Source organism: Engystomops pustulosus, chromosome 6 (genome assembly GCF_040894005.1).
Source record: "Engystomops pustulosus chromosome 6, aEngPut4.maternal, whole genome shotgun sequence".
Classification (NCBI taxonomy): Eukaryota; Metazoa; Chordata; class Amphibia; order Anura; family Leptodactylidae; genus Engystomops; species Engystomops pustulosus.
The window spans coordinates 123,891,199-123,908,823 of NC_092416.1; the positions used below are offsets into that span (position 1 = coordinate 123,891,199).

A 17,625-nucleotide genomic window follows, 5' to 3' on the forward strand; every position below is an offset into this window, starting at 1 on the left:
AAAACTATCTCAGAATCGCTTTGATAAGTAACAGTGTTCAAAAGTTATAACCATATAAAGTGACGCAAGTCAGAATCCAAAAAATGGGGCTGAGCCTTAAGCTGTAAAATGACTGCGTCCTTAAGGGGTTAAGTAAGAATCACACCACTGGATACTTTAAAAGGAGGCTGGTGCTTGACATCAATGTTTCTCTTCTGTTAACCATGGCTATCTCTAAAGAAACATGTGCAGTCATCATTGCACTGCACAAAGGAGGGAAGCAAAGAAGCCACTTCTCTCCAGAAAAAACATCAGGGACAGACTGATATTCTGCAGAAGGTACAGGGAGTGGACTGCTGAGGACTGGGGTAAAGTCATTTTCTCTGATGAATCCCCTTTCCGATTGTTTGGAACATCTGGAAAACAGCTTGTTCGGAGAAGACAAGGTGAGCGATACCACCAGTCTTGTCTCATGCCAACTGTAAAGCATCCTGCAACCATTCATGTGTGGGGCTGCTTCTCAGCCAAGGGAATCGGCTCTCTCACAGTCTTGCCTAAAAACACATCCATGGATAAAGAATGGGACCAGAATGTCCTCCAAGAGCAACTTCTCCCAACCGTCCAAGAGCAGTTTGGTGATCAACAATGCCTTTTCCAGCATGATGGAGCAGCTTGCCGTAAAGCAAAGGTGATAACCAAATGGCTCAGGGAACAAAACATAGAGATTTTGGGTCCATGGCCTGGAAACTCCCCAGATCTTAATCCCATTGAGAACTTGTGGTCAATCATCAAGAGACGGGTGGACAAACAAAAACAAACATTGTGACAAAATGCAAGCATTGATTGTGCAGGAATGGACGGCTATCAGTCAGGATTTGGTCCAGAAGTTGATTGAGAGCTGCCAGGGAGAATTGCAGAGGTCCTGAAGAAGAAGGGTCAACATTGCAGATATTGACTGTGGTTAAGCTTTATTCTGTTTAGAAACATTGACACATTCCAGCACACACCAGGTAAAAGAATCATGTCATTTTATTGTAATATGAAGCTGGATGCTAAATAATGCACATCAGAGAAATGGGAGGAATACATAAGTGGTATACACAGAGCAGAGAAATCAGTATCTGCTCTACACATCTACAAAGCTGCAGCTGATTATCTCATCATATATGGATACAAATCAAGGCAGGATGATGGTAACTGATGGGCTTCAACCAAGAGAAGACTTATTATAAAGCAAGAACGGTACAAATTCATTATATACTGATGACGGTTAGTGTTAAAATGAAGCTGCACTTCTGCACACCTCATCTAGTTGTCAGGAACTATGCAGATATTCATCTTGTATAGATATTGAAGGAAATCTACCATCAAAATCAAGCATGATAATCCAGGGGCAACAATCCATAGATACAAACACTAACTGTGGTCATCTTCTTATATGTGTTATCCAAAGCCTCCTTCCTTATAAAATCAACTTAAAAATATGCTAATGAGTTAATGAGTCAGACACAGGCTGTCACACTGTGCTGGAACACCCCCCCCCCCCCTTTAACTGGGTGAGATTACAGCAGGCGGGGGAGTGCCGAAGGAACAGGTGGGAGAGGGAAGTGCTACTGTACAGTGTGACAACATGTGAAGCTGCAACACAGAGGGGGATCTAGGAACCACCCCCAGAGCCCTTCAGGCTCATTCACATAAAGTTCCTTCTAAAGTTTGACTTTTGAATGAAGGAGGCTGTGGATAACAAATACAAGAAGATATACAGTCACGGTGCCTGGATCTATGTGTAAGGGTCTCTGGTTCATTATTCTTGATTATGATGGTAAATTTCCTTTAAAGAGGTATTCGCATGAAGACAAGTTTCTTATAAGTACTCAGGATAACAAAATAACCCATTCTCTAATTCACTGTTATTAACAAAAATACAGCATTTCACAGATCTAATTCCAACTTGTCTCTATCAGTCCTGCTGTACACAATTTCAGTTGCCCCTAGACACGACCCTGAAACTTCTGACTTTAGGGTTGGGGTCGCCATCTTGGATTTTTGTGTGATGCCTTGCTGCTGAGATTTCTGTCTCTCTCTGCTCTGAGCCGCTAGCCCCGCCCCCTGCAGTACAGCACGGAGCTCACAGACACTCATCACATTGTGAGGAAAGAGAAGATGCAAACTACAAGCAGATAAGTTATCCGGGGGAAAGGGGAGGCAGGCACATATCTATGAGAACAGAGATGTTGCGGAGCTGACAGTGTAAAAGTCTGTCATGCCTCTGTGTAATAGGCATCTCATCCTCTCTGATCTGTCTCATCTCTCCTTCTATGTGTCAGTGTGTTGGTACAATGTCAGAAGCCAGATGAAAGTGTATATAAACCTGTACCCTGATAATCTAACCACATTGTCACCCCACAGAACTAGATGGATAATAATCCACACACCCTGGGATTTTGCACTGAGCAGCCGAGGGAGTGATAGGAGCTAAAGTTGTAAAGTAAGGGGTTAAAATGATTTTTATTGTGTAAACATCACTAGGGGATTGAGATTTGATCATTTTCTTTCGTGGGAAAATGCCCTGTATAGTTACTGGCAAATAAAGCGACATAAAGTTGCTGTTTTTGCACCATCCAAATTGTGACATTCTGGAATTTTGTGGCCCGTTTTCCACCTTTGATAAGTGAGGATCAAGGCCTTGGCCAGACAAAATTAGTTTAAAAAAAAATGACTACAGATGCACAGGACCTGCCTAAAGGTTTGCTGTGTCGGTAGTATCCCCCCATCCATAGCACAGTGCATGCGCCAGCCATGGACATGAGCACATGGAAAGCAATGGGGCGTTGTGTTAGCTGCAAGGAGCTGTGTGCATGAGGCCTTACTTCTCATTTATTCATATTTCTGATCCTTCAGTGACAAAGCCGTCATTGCATCACTGATTGCATCCAGGAATAATGAACAAGTTATGTTTTATCTTTTCTATAAACCTATAAATAAATCTGCTGCGCTCCTCCTGGTCCATAACACACTGCAGATCAGGCTGCATTCAATGCTGACGTTTAATTCTAATGCAATGAAATGTCACTTTTCGTATATCATTGACGTTTCCATATACAGACTATAACACAGAGCTATCTTTGTGCAGAAACTGAATCAGCAGGGTATGACCAGCATGTGCTAAGACAGTATGTTAATACAGCTCTGGATGCAATTTTGTATAACATGCAAGTCTAAATGAGCAGGTTCAAGCCATCAATGAAATCTGAGTGTGTTCTAAAACAATACAACCATACAGACCATGGCGGCATCCATGCTGGAGACCGTACTTCTACCAATACAAGGACACATTACTCCAAGGTGAGCAATACGACTGTCTCCACTATGTGCACAGTAAGTGTCTTAGATGCGACACCTTCCAGGTATATATATCTTCTACGTCTAGCAATCTCCTGAAAACAGACATTGACAACTGACGGATTGATAAGTGCTAATTAAATATAAGATATATATATATTTTCATACTGAAGTCAATATACAACCACTTCTATTTTCATTGGCCACTGTCTTCATTTAACTTATTTTTCTGGATTTATTCAAGGAGTGTGGGCCAAGGGGGGTGGTAACATTGAATGTAGGTGCATAATAAGTCCAGCAACCAATCAGGAATCAGGGTTTATCTGTAGTGCAAGTCTATAGACCTTGGTTACGAAGTGTGTGAGCACAGTGCAACCTGTATGTAGCTCTAAATTTATAATATTAAGATGTGTTTTGCTCCATAGGTTAAGGCACGTAGGCTAAATTCGCCTGGCTGGCCACCTTATGTGGCCGCAAGGTCGTTTCTGGTTCAGAATGAAAGGTTTCTACCACAAGAGGGTAAAGGTGGAAGGTTATTTCTTTGCAGAGGATAACATTACTTCCATCAGGAGTAATTGTAGACAAATTTCCCACAGCTACTCCTTAATAGCTTACTTAATTGTGAGAGTTAGTAACATGTATTCAATGGCTATAACTCTCCACACACCTGCAAGGCGGCCTTAATCGACAAATTCCCGGCAAGGAGCACTCTTACTTCCTGACCTTCGTCAAAAGCCTCTTACCGTACTTAGCTAAACAATTCCCTACACTCTACTGACGAGACTGTTCTAAAGTTGGAAATCTGTTCCTTCTGGAATAGATATGCCCGTTTGGTTTTAATCTTGCATCATATCATTAGGCTTCCTGAAAGTCATGCCTGATGTTAAGAGGGCTGTCTAACAAGGTAGCCAAAAGGCAATGTTCTCCATATCCCATTGTGGAAAATGTATCTGCATATTTCCTAACATGTATACAATCTTACAATTATAATCAGCCCTTTGATGGCAACCATAAGGTTGAAGGGGCCTGCTGTAAAATAGGTTTCACACCCTTGGGTTTAGGGCTTTCCATGCTACACCTGTGATGGGGTTTAATCTTACTGCTTCTTTAGATGCTGAAATATCAGCTAGAGCCATGCGAGAGGTTCTCCAGTCTCTTAATGCAGGACTTCCTCAGTTACCTCAGCACACTAGTGATGTGGCTTTGACTCCAACAGGCAATCCAGTCAGCATCTAAAAGAAGGTTATCCATATATAAGGTATGCACAGGCCATTCTGCCTTATTAAGCAAGTATCTCAGTTACATCTAAAGGGACACGTCCCCTCCAGTCTCTCAGCCCCATCTTTGCCCCGATTTTGAGGTGTGGCATAATTTCAAATGCCCATTTATAGTACTTAGAAACAAAACAAAGTTGGATATTGTATCTTTATCTGCAGTTCACATTCACAACTATGACTTTACCTGCCTATCTCTCCAGTTCTGTAACAGACAAAACCACAAGTCTTATGTGATTGCAAAGATGAGGCACTCATAGGATACCAGGTTAGACACCCTTATCTTAGATTCTCTAGCAACTATAAAGTGATAGCCTCCCATCATGACTCATCTCAGGCAAAAGATTCAGTTCATTTTTCCATGGCTTTGGAGGCGATTTTCATTATGCATAAATGATTACCAAGATTATTAATTGGAAATGGATGTGTCAGGAAATTCCTGACTGTGGAAAAGAACAGCAGAAAGGAGGAGAATATTTTAGTAATCTCATAAATAAATGTTTGAATGTTTAATGTGCAAATATGAACATTAGTGGAGTTCACTGGGTAGGGTATGGTGTGGGTGTTACAAAATATGTAACAATTTTTTATGTTTATATTTGTATTGTAATGCATATTTGTGAAATAAAATTATTTTTAAAAAAAGGGCTTACAGCCTTTTAGAATTACACTACCTCGACCTTCGATAGCATAACAACAGAACCCTTGACAAAGGTGGACTCACTGGAGATGCAATATATCATTAGGCAGGCTTCTTGCACCAATTTATTAAAAACTTTTTTGGTAGCTTTTTGTTAGTCGGATTTATCATGGTGGCCAAGACTTCATGATAAATGTAATATCTGAGGTGTTAACGTCTGCAATGGATTTGATACTTTTTGGTTGAAAGTGCCAAATTTTAGTGCTACTGCTTCTGAAGTATTTCATACGCCAAACAGGTAACTGGGAGTGATTTTGTACCTTTTTGAAAACATTTCATAAATTTGTCTGCCACATCTGGATTCAGTTGATAAATCTGGCGTAAAAATAGGCTAAAGGAAAAAGTGGAGTAGGTAGTCATATGTAGCAAAAAGTTAAAATGGGTTAAGCTTTGTGGGAGGACCTGTGGCCTTCCTTTTCCAGAGATATTCACCAGATGTAAATTTATTATACCTGTATATGTATAAATATTTTATACATACACCAGCTCCTAGAAAAGTGCATTATACAATGATGGTCTGGTGTTATTCCAAAGACACTAATGCCCATGGCAGTAACTGCTATTGCTACAATGTCCCATTTATTGGAATAAGAATCAACTGCAATAGCAAACCACAGCCATTTATACAAGTGATACAAATGTAATTTTCATCAAACGTAATATAAAATCCATCGTACCATAGAACAAGTGAACGCAAGAAACTATTAATTATATCTTATTAGAGCAAATTGGTTCCTTGTCCACTTACTTTGGCTCTTCTCATCCTTCTTTCTTCCTAATCTGCTTTTCACTTTGAGATTCTGCTGAATGCCATCTTGCTAGCCACATGGACACAGAGGGGTCAGATTACATAGAACTTCAATGCACAGGGGCAGGTGTGAGTGTGATAGGGGTAGCAAGTCACAGCTGTTAAATCTCCCATCAGCTGAAAGTTGACTGCAGATTTATAGACAGAGACTGGAGACAAGAGCCGTTGGAAAATCAAGATAAGTCACATGAGCCTGTTTTCTACTGCATGGTACCAGGTCTCCTTTACTTTGATGAACTGTTTCTGTTTTTCCACAGCAAAGTAGCTAGGACTTGGTACTTTTCTAGAACCATTTGCCAAGTGATCCAAAGCAGTACTACAATGTCAAGTGATCAAACAGTCATCAGAGGCAGAAGGTACGCACTGCAGTGATAACAAACCACATAGTACACATAATAGTGAAATTGGATATACCTGGTACCATGCAGGAGAAAAGAGCACACACTGGGCTTCTCATTTTTGTAAAGATTGGTTAAAGGCGAGGTACAATGTTTAATTTTATAACATTGAGAATAAACTCCTCTACTACCCCTCATTATCGGTCCTCAATAAATGCTAGTGCAAATACACTGTATCATTGAGCCGTCAGGCTGCCTTGCACAGTGCATTGTTTTCAATTAGTATCCAAGGTCCTGTATGGTTGCTATTCCTTAGTGCAAATTTTTCACCTAAATGTGGTGTTCATCACGTCTCCCCAGGAACACAGTCAACCCTTACAACTTGTTTTGAGGAGGCATATAGCTTTCTTTTCTTAGACAGTGAATATCTTTTCCATAGACATTTATATAGTTATATTTAATAATATTGTCACTATTTTGTATCCTGTCTTTATGTACTAACTAAACAATGAGTATATTGGGTATACTTGGTCCTTTTTTACGATGTAGCAGTGAGCACACATAGGAATGTGTATATTGATTGGTGTGACTACCATTGGCTACTGAATTATGTTCCCAAGGTTCATATGGATTAATTTCCCTGTTCTGGAAGGAAAACCTTTCGGAACTTTCCCATATAGGCCGCAGGTTTACTTGGTGCTTTTCTAGGTTGGGTTTTTAGTGCAACTGAAGTCACTTTTGTGGGTGGTGGACGTGAGGCTGTAGGGTGGCTTGATGCTTTCTCCTCAAACTTCATCTTTTTATTCTTATCTATTGCTTTTATCTCAGACACATCAGTGGAGCATTCAGGACTCCTTTTCCTTTTAGACGGTGATGAAACGTTGGACACCCGAAACCAGTTCTGGGAACACACAGCCAGTAATAAAACTGGGTTATTCATTTTTGTAAATTATAGGTTTCCCATTATCCTATAGCATGCTACAAGTACATTTACTGCTAAGTCATCTTGACACCCTACCACCCAACCAAGGCTTAATGAAGAGATAGAGACAGCTTTTTGTCCATTACTGCAGGGCTGGGCAATTAATTTTCCCATCAGGCCACATGAGAAATTAGAATGATTTTGGATAACCAGACTAATATACTCAACTCAGTTCTACCCAATACCTAATGCCCCCTCTCATGTTCCGCTATACCCCCATGGACCCCACCTGTGATGCCTAGGCATACAGGGCCAGATGTGGGCCGCTGGACATACAATGCCCAGGTCTGGATTGTAGTCTATTAGATACATATTGAGAATTGAGAATACATATTGAGAATAGTTGTTATGATATAAATGGGTAAATATTGGGAGTCTGATACCAGAGTGTTCAATTTCCATCTGAATTAAAGAAAGACGAGGAAGAAGAAAGCATGCTCCTATGGGTCTTCCAGCATTTCCATGAAAGTACTCAGTGGAGAAATGTCTGTACAAACAGGTCACTTTCTATTGAGACTTGTGAATGGAATGAAGCATCAATATGCAATAAATGACATGGGAAAAACATTGGCGTGGAAGTAATTTCTCCCCATATCAACTCTTGCCTAGCTCAATAGTGAGTCAATCACCTCCTACAAAACAAGTTCCATATCAACATCTCCTCACCTGTGAGTGAGTTTTCAGGATGTGATACTTAACGCCGCTTTCAGAGTTGAACTCTTTTTGGCACAGCAGACATCTATATTTCCCCCCAGAGTGATTACCCTGTAAAGAACGAAAATGAGCCAGGTGAATAACACATTTAAGATCAGACTGGAAAGTGGAAAATGTAAGAAAATTATTACCTTATTACAGTTCGCTAGATGAGCCTTCAACCCAGATACGCTTGAGTATATTGCTTCACAACACTGCCAAAGTAATGGATGAGAGGCAATAATTACAGGGCATTTCTCCCTAAAATAGTGCCCAGTATTCAGAGTCAGAGACAATTACTCATAGATATAGGCACCATGACTTTGGTAATCTTCTTATATTTGTTTTACCAGAGCCCCTCCGTGCTGCATCTACAAAGGCTGTTAGATTGTCTCACCCTACGCCTCTGCTCCTGTTCGGCACTTACCCCTCCCTTTGACTAATATAATCTCATTGAAGCAGAGGAGGTTTCAGCACACAGTGGGAGGCATCTCACAGTGTAACAGTCTGTGAATCTGCAGCACGTAGGAGCACTGGTAATACCGCCAGGAGAGCTTCAGGCTCATTAGCAGAATTTTAAAAGTTGATATTAGTTCAGTAAGTGTCTCTGGTTTATTATGCTTGATTTTGATGATAGATGTTGTTTAACAAATTGTCATCATGTTGATACTATAATTTGTCATCAAAGTAAACAAATATATCTCTTGGCTTGTCAAACTGCTCCCTGTATAAGTGTAGATACAATACATGAGTCTTCAGTACAGGTAGCTGAAACTTACAGAGCACTGTCAAGGATGTATATGATTGTAGCAAAATCATAAAGGCTTTCAACCCCTGATAGCAAGGCAAGTTCAAGAAAATGGGCCTTAAATACTATATACAGTGGGTTACAAAAGTATTATGAACACTGAACTTTTCTTCATTTTTAAATGTTATAGCTACAATTTTAAATGCACCAGAGGACCCGGAGGTAACCCACGCAAGCATGGAGAGAACATGCAAACTCTTTGCAGATGTTGACCCTTGGCCCAGGTTCCCAGCGCTGCAAGGCTGTAATGCTAACCACTAAGCCACCATGTTGCCCCTAAGGTTTTCATATTTTCACCCAATGACAGGTTCCAATAGACTTTATCAATATTATTTCCCAATCTGCTTTTATAATAAACATTACTGGTTCTACTCACCTGAAAAGACGATCAAAGCATGGGGTCTGTGCAAAGCTGCACTCCCTGAGTCACTATAATGATCTCCTCCTCTCTGCTCTGTTAGATTTTCCTCTTTCTTATGCAGCCTTATCTGACCGAGTATTCCAAGCATATCTGTTGTCAGTTCACATATGCATAATGGAAGGAGGGGAGGCGAAGGAGGAAAATCTAGCAGGATGATAATGACTCTTGGATTACAGCCTTGCACATACTCCCCCTTGACTCAATTCAGTTTGCTGGAAGGGAGCTAGGTATCATTTTATAAAATTTTGATTGGAAGCAGTAATTTTAATTATAATAACCTATTTAATTAGTATAAAATGGTTATGGGAGCCCGTCATTAGCTAAAAATGTGAAATCCAGATGACAAGTTTCCTTTAAAAGAATTTTAGAGTTAGCATCACGCTCTGGGGACAGGGCCTCCATCATGGTGGGTCTAGTGGGACTGTGTTCAAGGGCCCCTCGTTTTACAACAAAAAGGGAAGCCCGAGTGGCTCACAGTGCCCACAAACCCTCCCATGTCTGGGCCCTATCCGTTTAAAAAAAACATAAAAAAAAAAAGGGTGGGCATGTGCAGGGGCTATCTATATACTGAATGGACATATGCAGTAGAGTAGGGTCCTGTCAAAAGAGTATAGCTTGTCATGGCTTAAAAATGTTTTGGTCCAAAAAAAATATTGTGTATACAATGTTATGTATCAATGTGGGAATGGACACCGGTGGAGGGGGGAGGGGAGGGGGGAGGGGGGATTGGGGCCCACAAAGATCTTCCAGTCGGGCCCCAAAATTCCTAGTGGCTGCCCCGTGTGGGGATGTGCTGGTCAGATTTGACAGAGAGATGGATGGAGGTAAATACAGGTAAATTCTAGAGGAAAGCCTGTTGGAGGCAGCAAAAGACATGAAACTGGGTTCACGTTTCACATCAAACATACAACCAAAGCTACAATGGAATTAAAGCATATTAATGGGATAAATTGGCCCAGTCACAGTCCAGACCCAAATCACATTGGGAATATGTGGCTTGACTTTAACATTGCTGTTCGCAAACATTCTCTAATCAATCTGAGTGAGCTATGCTGCAAAGAAGAAAGCTCAATAATTTTAGCCTCTCAATGTGCAAAGCTTTAGAGATCTGCAACAACAGACTTGCAGGTGTCATTGCAGCAAGAGGTGGATAAATACATATGCACGCCACACTTTTCAATCATTTTCTTTACATTTCACAAATACTGGATATTTTGTGTTGCTCTTTAACATAAAATACATTTAAAATGTGTGGCTTTAATGTCTACAAATTTAATAAAGTTCATGGGGTATGAATACTTTTGCAACCCACAGTAAATATTATTATTTTAAAGGGGTATTCCGGGAATATGAACGTCTGACACAAAATCCCATGATGATATAAATAAATGAATACAACAATACTCAATGTCATTAGTCACAAAACGGAGCTTAAATAAGAGTTATTACAGTCTATGTCATCAGCATTTTTCTGCTAACGGAAGCAAAATTTTAAATAACAACTAATTACACATTAGCTTATATTTTGAGTACCCATTTGTATATGAATTATGCTGATTCCTGGAATACCCCTTTAATTGTCTTTCATTTTCCTTTCTTGAAACCCACATTTACTTACATTATTAGGACAGCAAATGAAGCCATTCTCTTTCACAAGTGCTTTCCAGCGATCCAGGAGCTGCGGATTAAAGGTCGGCAGGCCAGGACGGAGATAGTTCAGCTGTCACATGACATGCATGTTAGACATCCTTAATGGACCTCAGACATAACTAGTGCTGCACAATATACTCTACAGATGTGACATGAAGGCAGGAAATAGTAGTAGATATTGCACTTACCTTCTAATGTTATACCTGTTAATATGCTTTCCATCTCTACGCATTGTACCTGTAAACATTTGACAACAAACAGATTCTCACAACCTCACCCTCCTGCTATCAGGTACCAAATCCTCTTTCATTCTCCTACGGCTTCCTTCCTTCGCCAGCTCATCTTCTGCAATTTCCTGCAAATGGAAGACTGCGACTTGTGCCGAGTGTCTCCTGACTCTACCACTTGGGGTTCGCTCAAAATCCTCAACCACCTCCATCTGTTTTGACTTGGGTTCTTGTTCCTCGGAATCCTGGGAAAAGAGAGTATTACATTTTCTGGTTTTATAAATGACATGGGAATTTAGTGTGGTCACCCGAGTAATTCAGATCTCCATAAAGACTTTAAAGAATAAATGTAAGTGTTTTTTTCACAAATCAATAGCTCTTGGGATGTAAAACAACTTTGCCTATTATCTTTGTTACCTATATGCAGCAGTTTCCTTGCTAAAGCCCTCCAATTACCTCATGCTGCAATGGCTGCTTCCTCTCCATGTGCTGATAAGCCCTGTGAATCTGTACTTTGTTTATACTTTGTTTCTCTGTTGGTTTCATTAGAGGGACTGCTGCTTCCAGCTCAAAGAGAAGGAGGTCATGTGACAGCTCTCTGTGCATGAATCAGAGCTGGATGTGTACAGAACAGTGGATACAGATGTCTCCTACACAGAATAGTGAGGTACAAGATCTCCCCTGATCTCCTCCATCACAGTCTGTGATTCTACAGAACTTTCTCTGTCTCTCTCTCTGCAGCATCAGCTCTGTGCAGATAAGCTATTAACCCTTACTGCTCATACCACACAGACTATAGACTAAATTTAACTGGTGTACTTGGATTTCTTCCGCTTATTACATGTTCCCTGCTCCTCCATGTGATGGAAGCTGCAGACTAGTCACCATATGCATCCTGTAGGTGCACTATGCAATGTTCATTGGATTTACTTGTGGTAAACTAAATGGATTTTATTCCAAAGCATCATGAGATCTGTGGGAAAACTAACTGGCCTCAGCTTGAGGGCACAGACTGACAGACATTAGTCTCCGCCCACTTCAACTCTGGTGAGAAAGATTTTTGTCAAACGCTTTCAGAACAGAAAAGGCCATAACTTTGGAAAGAAAAGAGTGAGCAGCACAAAGTAGCCATCGTTGTGTTTGTTTTAAAAGGGGGAATCACATATAATGATTTGGTAAAATCATTATAACTCATTTACAGCTCCGCTTTAAATGATATACATAGAAAACAACTGCTGGTGATGCTTTGTTTTCTTTCCCAGTTCATATCCAGGGGTAATATTAATCCCTTGACCATTCTTAAAGGGTATTTACTTTCACATGAGATAGTAGTGGTTGGTTGTTGGGGTTGTGATTCCTGGCAGGCATTCTGATGAGTGTAGCGGTGCCAGTGTAGACATCGGTGTCACTAGTGCAGTGATGGCGAACCTTTTAGCGGTCGAGTGCCCAAAAACACACCCAAGCCCCCCTTATTTATTGTGAGGTCCAAACCAAAGATTAAAGCAGTAACTTATTGCTCCCTGTTCTTCAACAATCATATTGGCCTCCTGAGGACAGCAACACAGTAGAAAGATGGAAAATTTGCATAATCGTGGAGCCAGCAGGAGGTCCTCCAAAGATAATTCGTCCGTGTCTATTCATTCTCCCTCTTCCTACAGTCCCAAGTAGCGAAGTAAGTATCAAAATATGCAGCATCTTTTAAGTTGCTTGGAACTGCAGGAAGATTCTTTGAGTCCTGACCGGTATGTTGGGGCAATGGCCCCGGTGCCCACAGAAAGGGCTCTGAGTGCCACTTCTGGCACCCGTGCCATAGGTTTGCCACCACTGCACTAGTGTATTGCCCATAAAAAGTGAAGCAGTTGCTGGCACCCCAACCAGCCATGAACCATTTATGAAAAGGTCATTAGAAGTAAAGAATCCCAGAACCCCATCAAAGTCATGAGCATTAGCCAGATAACAGAGGTAGAAAGAGAGTTCTAAAACCTCAAGATTGGATGGCACACAAATACATAATCCTTTCACTCACCGCACAGTGCTCAGAGCGCATGTGGTAATCCCTCCCAGCCTTGGACTGGTAAGTCTTGTTACACTGAAGGCAGGAAAAGTGCAGCTTCTCCCGATCACACTGCTGTTTGCCACAGCGTTGGGTGTGGTACTGATACCCCATTAAGCTGGAGAATGTAGCTGAGCAATTCTGCATGATGAAAGCACAAAATACTCACAATGTTACTGCTATCTGTTGTGAAGGGGCAGGTATATGTAGCATTAGAAGTTAGCTCCATACCTGTTTAGGGCAGCGTAATCTTCCCATCTGCTTCAACATTTTCCTTAAGCGTTCCCGTCCTCTGGGATCATCAAGTGGGTTACCATTAGAAATGGAAGACTATGGAAAGAATGAGAGAGAAAAAAGTTATGATAATGGAAATATTGTTATCCATAACTCCCAACTTTTGGGCTAGAGAAAGAGGGTCAAAAGCCCCTCCCTATTTTCTAAAACAACCCCTTTGCCTCACCCCTTTCCCCACCCCCAAACATATTATAATATTGTCCTTAATGCCCCCCACATATTATAATGCTCTCTTCATGTGGCCAACCCATATATAACCCCCTAATGCAACTTGGCAACATATAATACCCCCTTTTCATCCTGCCTTTAGATTTGTTCCCCCAATTTAATTTAACTCCCCCTCACTATATACTACTTTCTGTACTCCTACCCCTCTTGGGCCCTCTCTTACTCCCCTTCCGATTGTGGCCCCTGTCTCCATTCCTTTCCTGTCATCTATCCTACTTCATATTGTGGCCTCCTGTCCTCCATCTTCCCTCATATTGGGACATCCATCCTCCATCCCCCTCATATTGTGGTCTCCTATCCTCCCTCCTACCTCTTATTGTGGCCTCCCTCCTCCATCACCCGCATATTGTGGCCTCCTCCCTCCTCCCAATATTGTGGCCCCCTGGTCCTCCATCGTCACTTATATTTTTCCCTCCTGGATATTAAAAAGAAAAAAAACCTTACTTACCTTTCCATAATTCCCTTGCAGTCCTGCTTCCTCCTCTCCCGGGGCTCTGAGATGACTCTGTGTAGCCCTGCCCCCTCCTCCTCGTCATCTCAGAGTCCCAGGGAGAAAACAGGACTGTGGGGGAACAATGGAAAGGTAAGTAAGATTTTTTTGTTTAAACAGAGAGGAGGCAGCAGGAGTCGGTCCTCCCTCCATGGAACATTCTCCCTGCTGCCTGGGATAGTGCCGAAAAACCAGGACTGCCCCGACGGATCCGGGAAGGTCGGGAGCTATGTTGTTATCCAGTGCTTAACATTTACTAGAGTACACAAGATTACAACACACTGAAGATCTGTAGTACAATTTATGTACATGAGGAATAACTCTTTTGCTCATCATTTTTGACTTGAACTGATCATTCCTCATCTATCCTGTGTTTGCTGTTGTCTCAAAGCTGCAGGGAGGATACTTTGTCCCTGTGACTTTCTTATCTTTTCATTTTGGTCTAGTTCACATATTAGGATAAATTATGTTCTTACTCAGGCTCAATACACGATATGTAGTGTATTATAGTCACAAAGTGCACAAAGTACAAACATTCATAGTAAGATCACCAAAAAACTTCAACTACTTCAAAATATTTCAAGATATTGCAACATTTACCATGCTCTATGGAAGACCAAAAAATGTATACAAAACCTCACAACTGCTAAATGTCATTGAAACCAATATATCATCTTGGTACCAAAAAAACCCAAATCTTTATTCATATTATTTATATCAATAGCAAAAATGCATAGTAATCCTTCATAGAACACTTATTAGCTGCAGAGCTTCTCTCACCTTATTGACATGTTCTGCCATGGTGTGATAATTGAGACCAGCTTTGGACTTGAACTGCTTCCTGCATTGCTGACATCTCAGTGCTTCTTGCAGCTAAATATGAGAGACAAGTAATGTCATTGCAAGGCTGATTATTTAGCTAGCGTGTATCTACCTCCACAAAGGGCTAAATATATCAGTATTTTGGGACATGTATATTCCTTTTCTGGCCTGCTTTAGGAACCTACAACTTCTATCATGCCCACACAGCCACACTATCACACTAAAGAGGACCTGTCACCCAATTTATCGGCACTAGTAGCTGCTTAGGTGACAGGTCCTCTTTAATTATCCCCCCCACGGGAGTACAGCATGCCATACTATCAACCTGTTTCCTTTTTTTTATGTCTGCATCTAATTATTACTACAAGTCAGGAGTCAATCTCACCTGTTCACATACATCCATGTGTTTTCTCAACCCTGCCATGGTTTTGCGTGTAACAGATGAGCAGTTAGGGCAGGTCACCTCACCCTTCTTATTGTTCAGACGATGGCACTTGTCGTCCACACTGCCTGGTACAAGGGGGAAAAATGTGAAAGTGATCTGTATACATGGAAAAGTGAAATATGTACACAAAATTATAAGACATTATCTATCCGAGTACCAAGGGTGGTGCTGCATGTTCCCGTTTTGATTCTGTTTTGTAACGGAATCAAAATGCACTGGGATCGCCGTGTGCAACAAGGGGTCCAACGGAGGTACGTTGGACCCCATCGGACCCCTCGTTTTTGTGATCTGTGGGGTTCTCAGCACAAATACCCCCACTGATCAGCAAGTTATGCCCTATTCTATGAATAGGGCCCAACTTTAGTTCGTGGGAAAACCCCTTTAAGGTTAGTGACCAGAAAATTATGCTTAAAATAAAATGGTCATATTCTGTCAACACCTTCTCTTTAAGGATCGTATTTTTTGAATTATACCGCGCACCAGGTTATAAGGCGCACCATCAATAAATGCCTGCTAAAACGTCACAAGTTCCAGGCAGCTGCAGTTCCAGGCAAATGTGTCTCCAGTGCACAGAGCTTGGATCTCAGAGCTATGGGCTGTTAGGGCTTAATGTTACAAGGGAAATGCTGTAGGGGTTAAGCTGTCTCCCTCTGCCCCTTCTTTTTCCCTCCTTAGGCAGGGTGTTAGTCCTGTTGGGTTCCCTGTGGCTCCCTCTCTTTCCCCTGTTACAGGGCTGGCAAGTATAGGGGTAAAATTGTTAACTCAGGCGGCCGATGAGGAATGCTGCGCGGTCGACACTAAGGTGCTGATGGAACTGCCGTCCCTGCAGGGTCGTTGGCGGCTCCAGTCTCTGTGCTAGGGGAGGGCAAGATGGGCATGATGTTGGTCGCGGAGCCAGGGCACTTCAGGAGCCAGTGTGGGAATTGTGCCCGATGTACAGTGTGGGCTGGTGCAGGATATTGCTGGCGCGGAGCTCTTAAGCACTTTTAAATGTTATACAGTACGTTGTCTGTAAGTATGGTTCGTATATAAGGCGCACTGGACTATAAGGCGCACTGGACTATAAGGCGCACTGAACTATAAGGCGCACTGGACTATAAGGCACACCTTTGATTTCTGAGAAAATCAAAGGATTTTTTGTGTGCCTTATAGTCCGAAACATACAGTAGTAATTATACAGGAATCCAACAACAGGGAAGCAGCACTCCAAAATGAAACGAAAGGGTTTTTTGAGGCAGATTCCCTGAAGCTTGCACCCACATCGGATTACAATCCGGATTACCACAGAGCCACTCCATCAACTTCTTTTCTCTTTGGCCTGTAGTAATTATACAGAATGTAGTAATACATTGTTGTTAGAGGTGCATATACTGAGCTGATGAGTGGTGCTGCTTACCTGAAGGGGACTTCATTATGATTTCAAGTCTTGCACTTTCAATTTTCTTCTTTTGCTCCTCAATTCTTCCCTGTACAATCCGCCCCTGTCTTCCTCTGGACTTGTCCTCCGTTTTTCCCAAACCTATATATATATGTATATATATATAGAATTGAAATCAGAGTTGCTCAAAACATCTTATCTGATCAACACTTTACAGATGCTTATATTATACAGAAAATGGAATAGTAACTTATGTTACTATCTGTTTCACACAAAACCCATGAACACAACCTGGAAGACCCATCCAGGAGGTTACACTAAAGTTGGCACAAGTTGCACCAATACTAAGGAATATTATCATTGCCTCTTTGATTTGGTGTAATCTACCCGTTAAAAAGAAATGGTTCTGAGGAGGTCATTTGCGAATTATCTCCGGTTTTATTTTCAGTCTAGCAGGTCTCCACCAGGTGGTGTGTGCAAGAATAGTGGAGGGAGAGGCTGATGAAAGAGGTTTCTCCCTGGGGTAAACCCTGAGGAATCCCTGGGTGATGAAGGGTGGGGAGCCCATGGTGGTTCAGCAGCCTGATCCAGGGAATACACAGAGGCAACATTGTGCAAATCAACTCACTCAAAATCAACAGCAGGCAACAGCCTAACATCAACAGCAGGTTTAGCAGAGCTGGAAAGCTGATA

At 41.6% G+C, this 17,625-nt stretch overlaps 1 protein-coding gene across 1 annotated transcript in view; it reads right to left on the reverse strand.

The window, feature by feature from the left end:
• Positions 1–990: 990 nt before the first annotated feature.
• ZNF512B (zinc finger protein 512B) overlaps positions 991–17,625 on the reverse strand; it is a 30,208-nt gene continuing 13,573 nt past the window's right edge. The window contains exons 8-17 of the mRNA XM_072110878.1: positions 16,951–17,073; positions 15,495–15,619; positions 15,068–15,160; positions 13,507–13,605; positions 13,249–13,416; positions 11,273–11,467; positions 10,964–11,065; positions 8,269–8,331; positions 8,090–8,188; positions 991–7,342 (exon numbers count right to left, since the gene is read on the reverse strand). Coding sequence (XP_071966979.1) covers positions 7,073–7,342; positions 8,090–8,188; positions 8,269–8,331; positions 10,964–11,065; positions 11,273–11,467; positions 13,249–13,416; positions 13,507–13,605; positions 15,068–15,160; positions 15,495–15,619; positions 16,951–17,073 — 1,337 coding nt within the window. The 3' untranslated portion in view covers positions 991–7,072. The remainder of the gene's footprint in view (positions 7,343–8,089; positions 8,189–8,268; positions 8,332–10,963; positions 11,066–11,272; positions 11,468–13,248; positions 13,417–13,506; positions 13,606–15,067; positions 15,161–15,494; positions 15,620–16,950; positions 17,074–17,625) is intronic.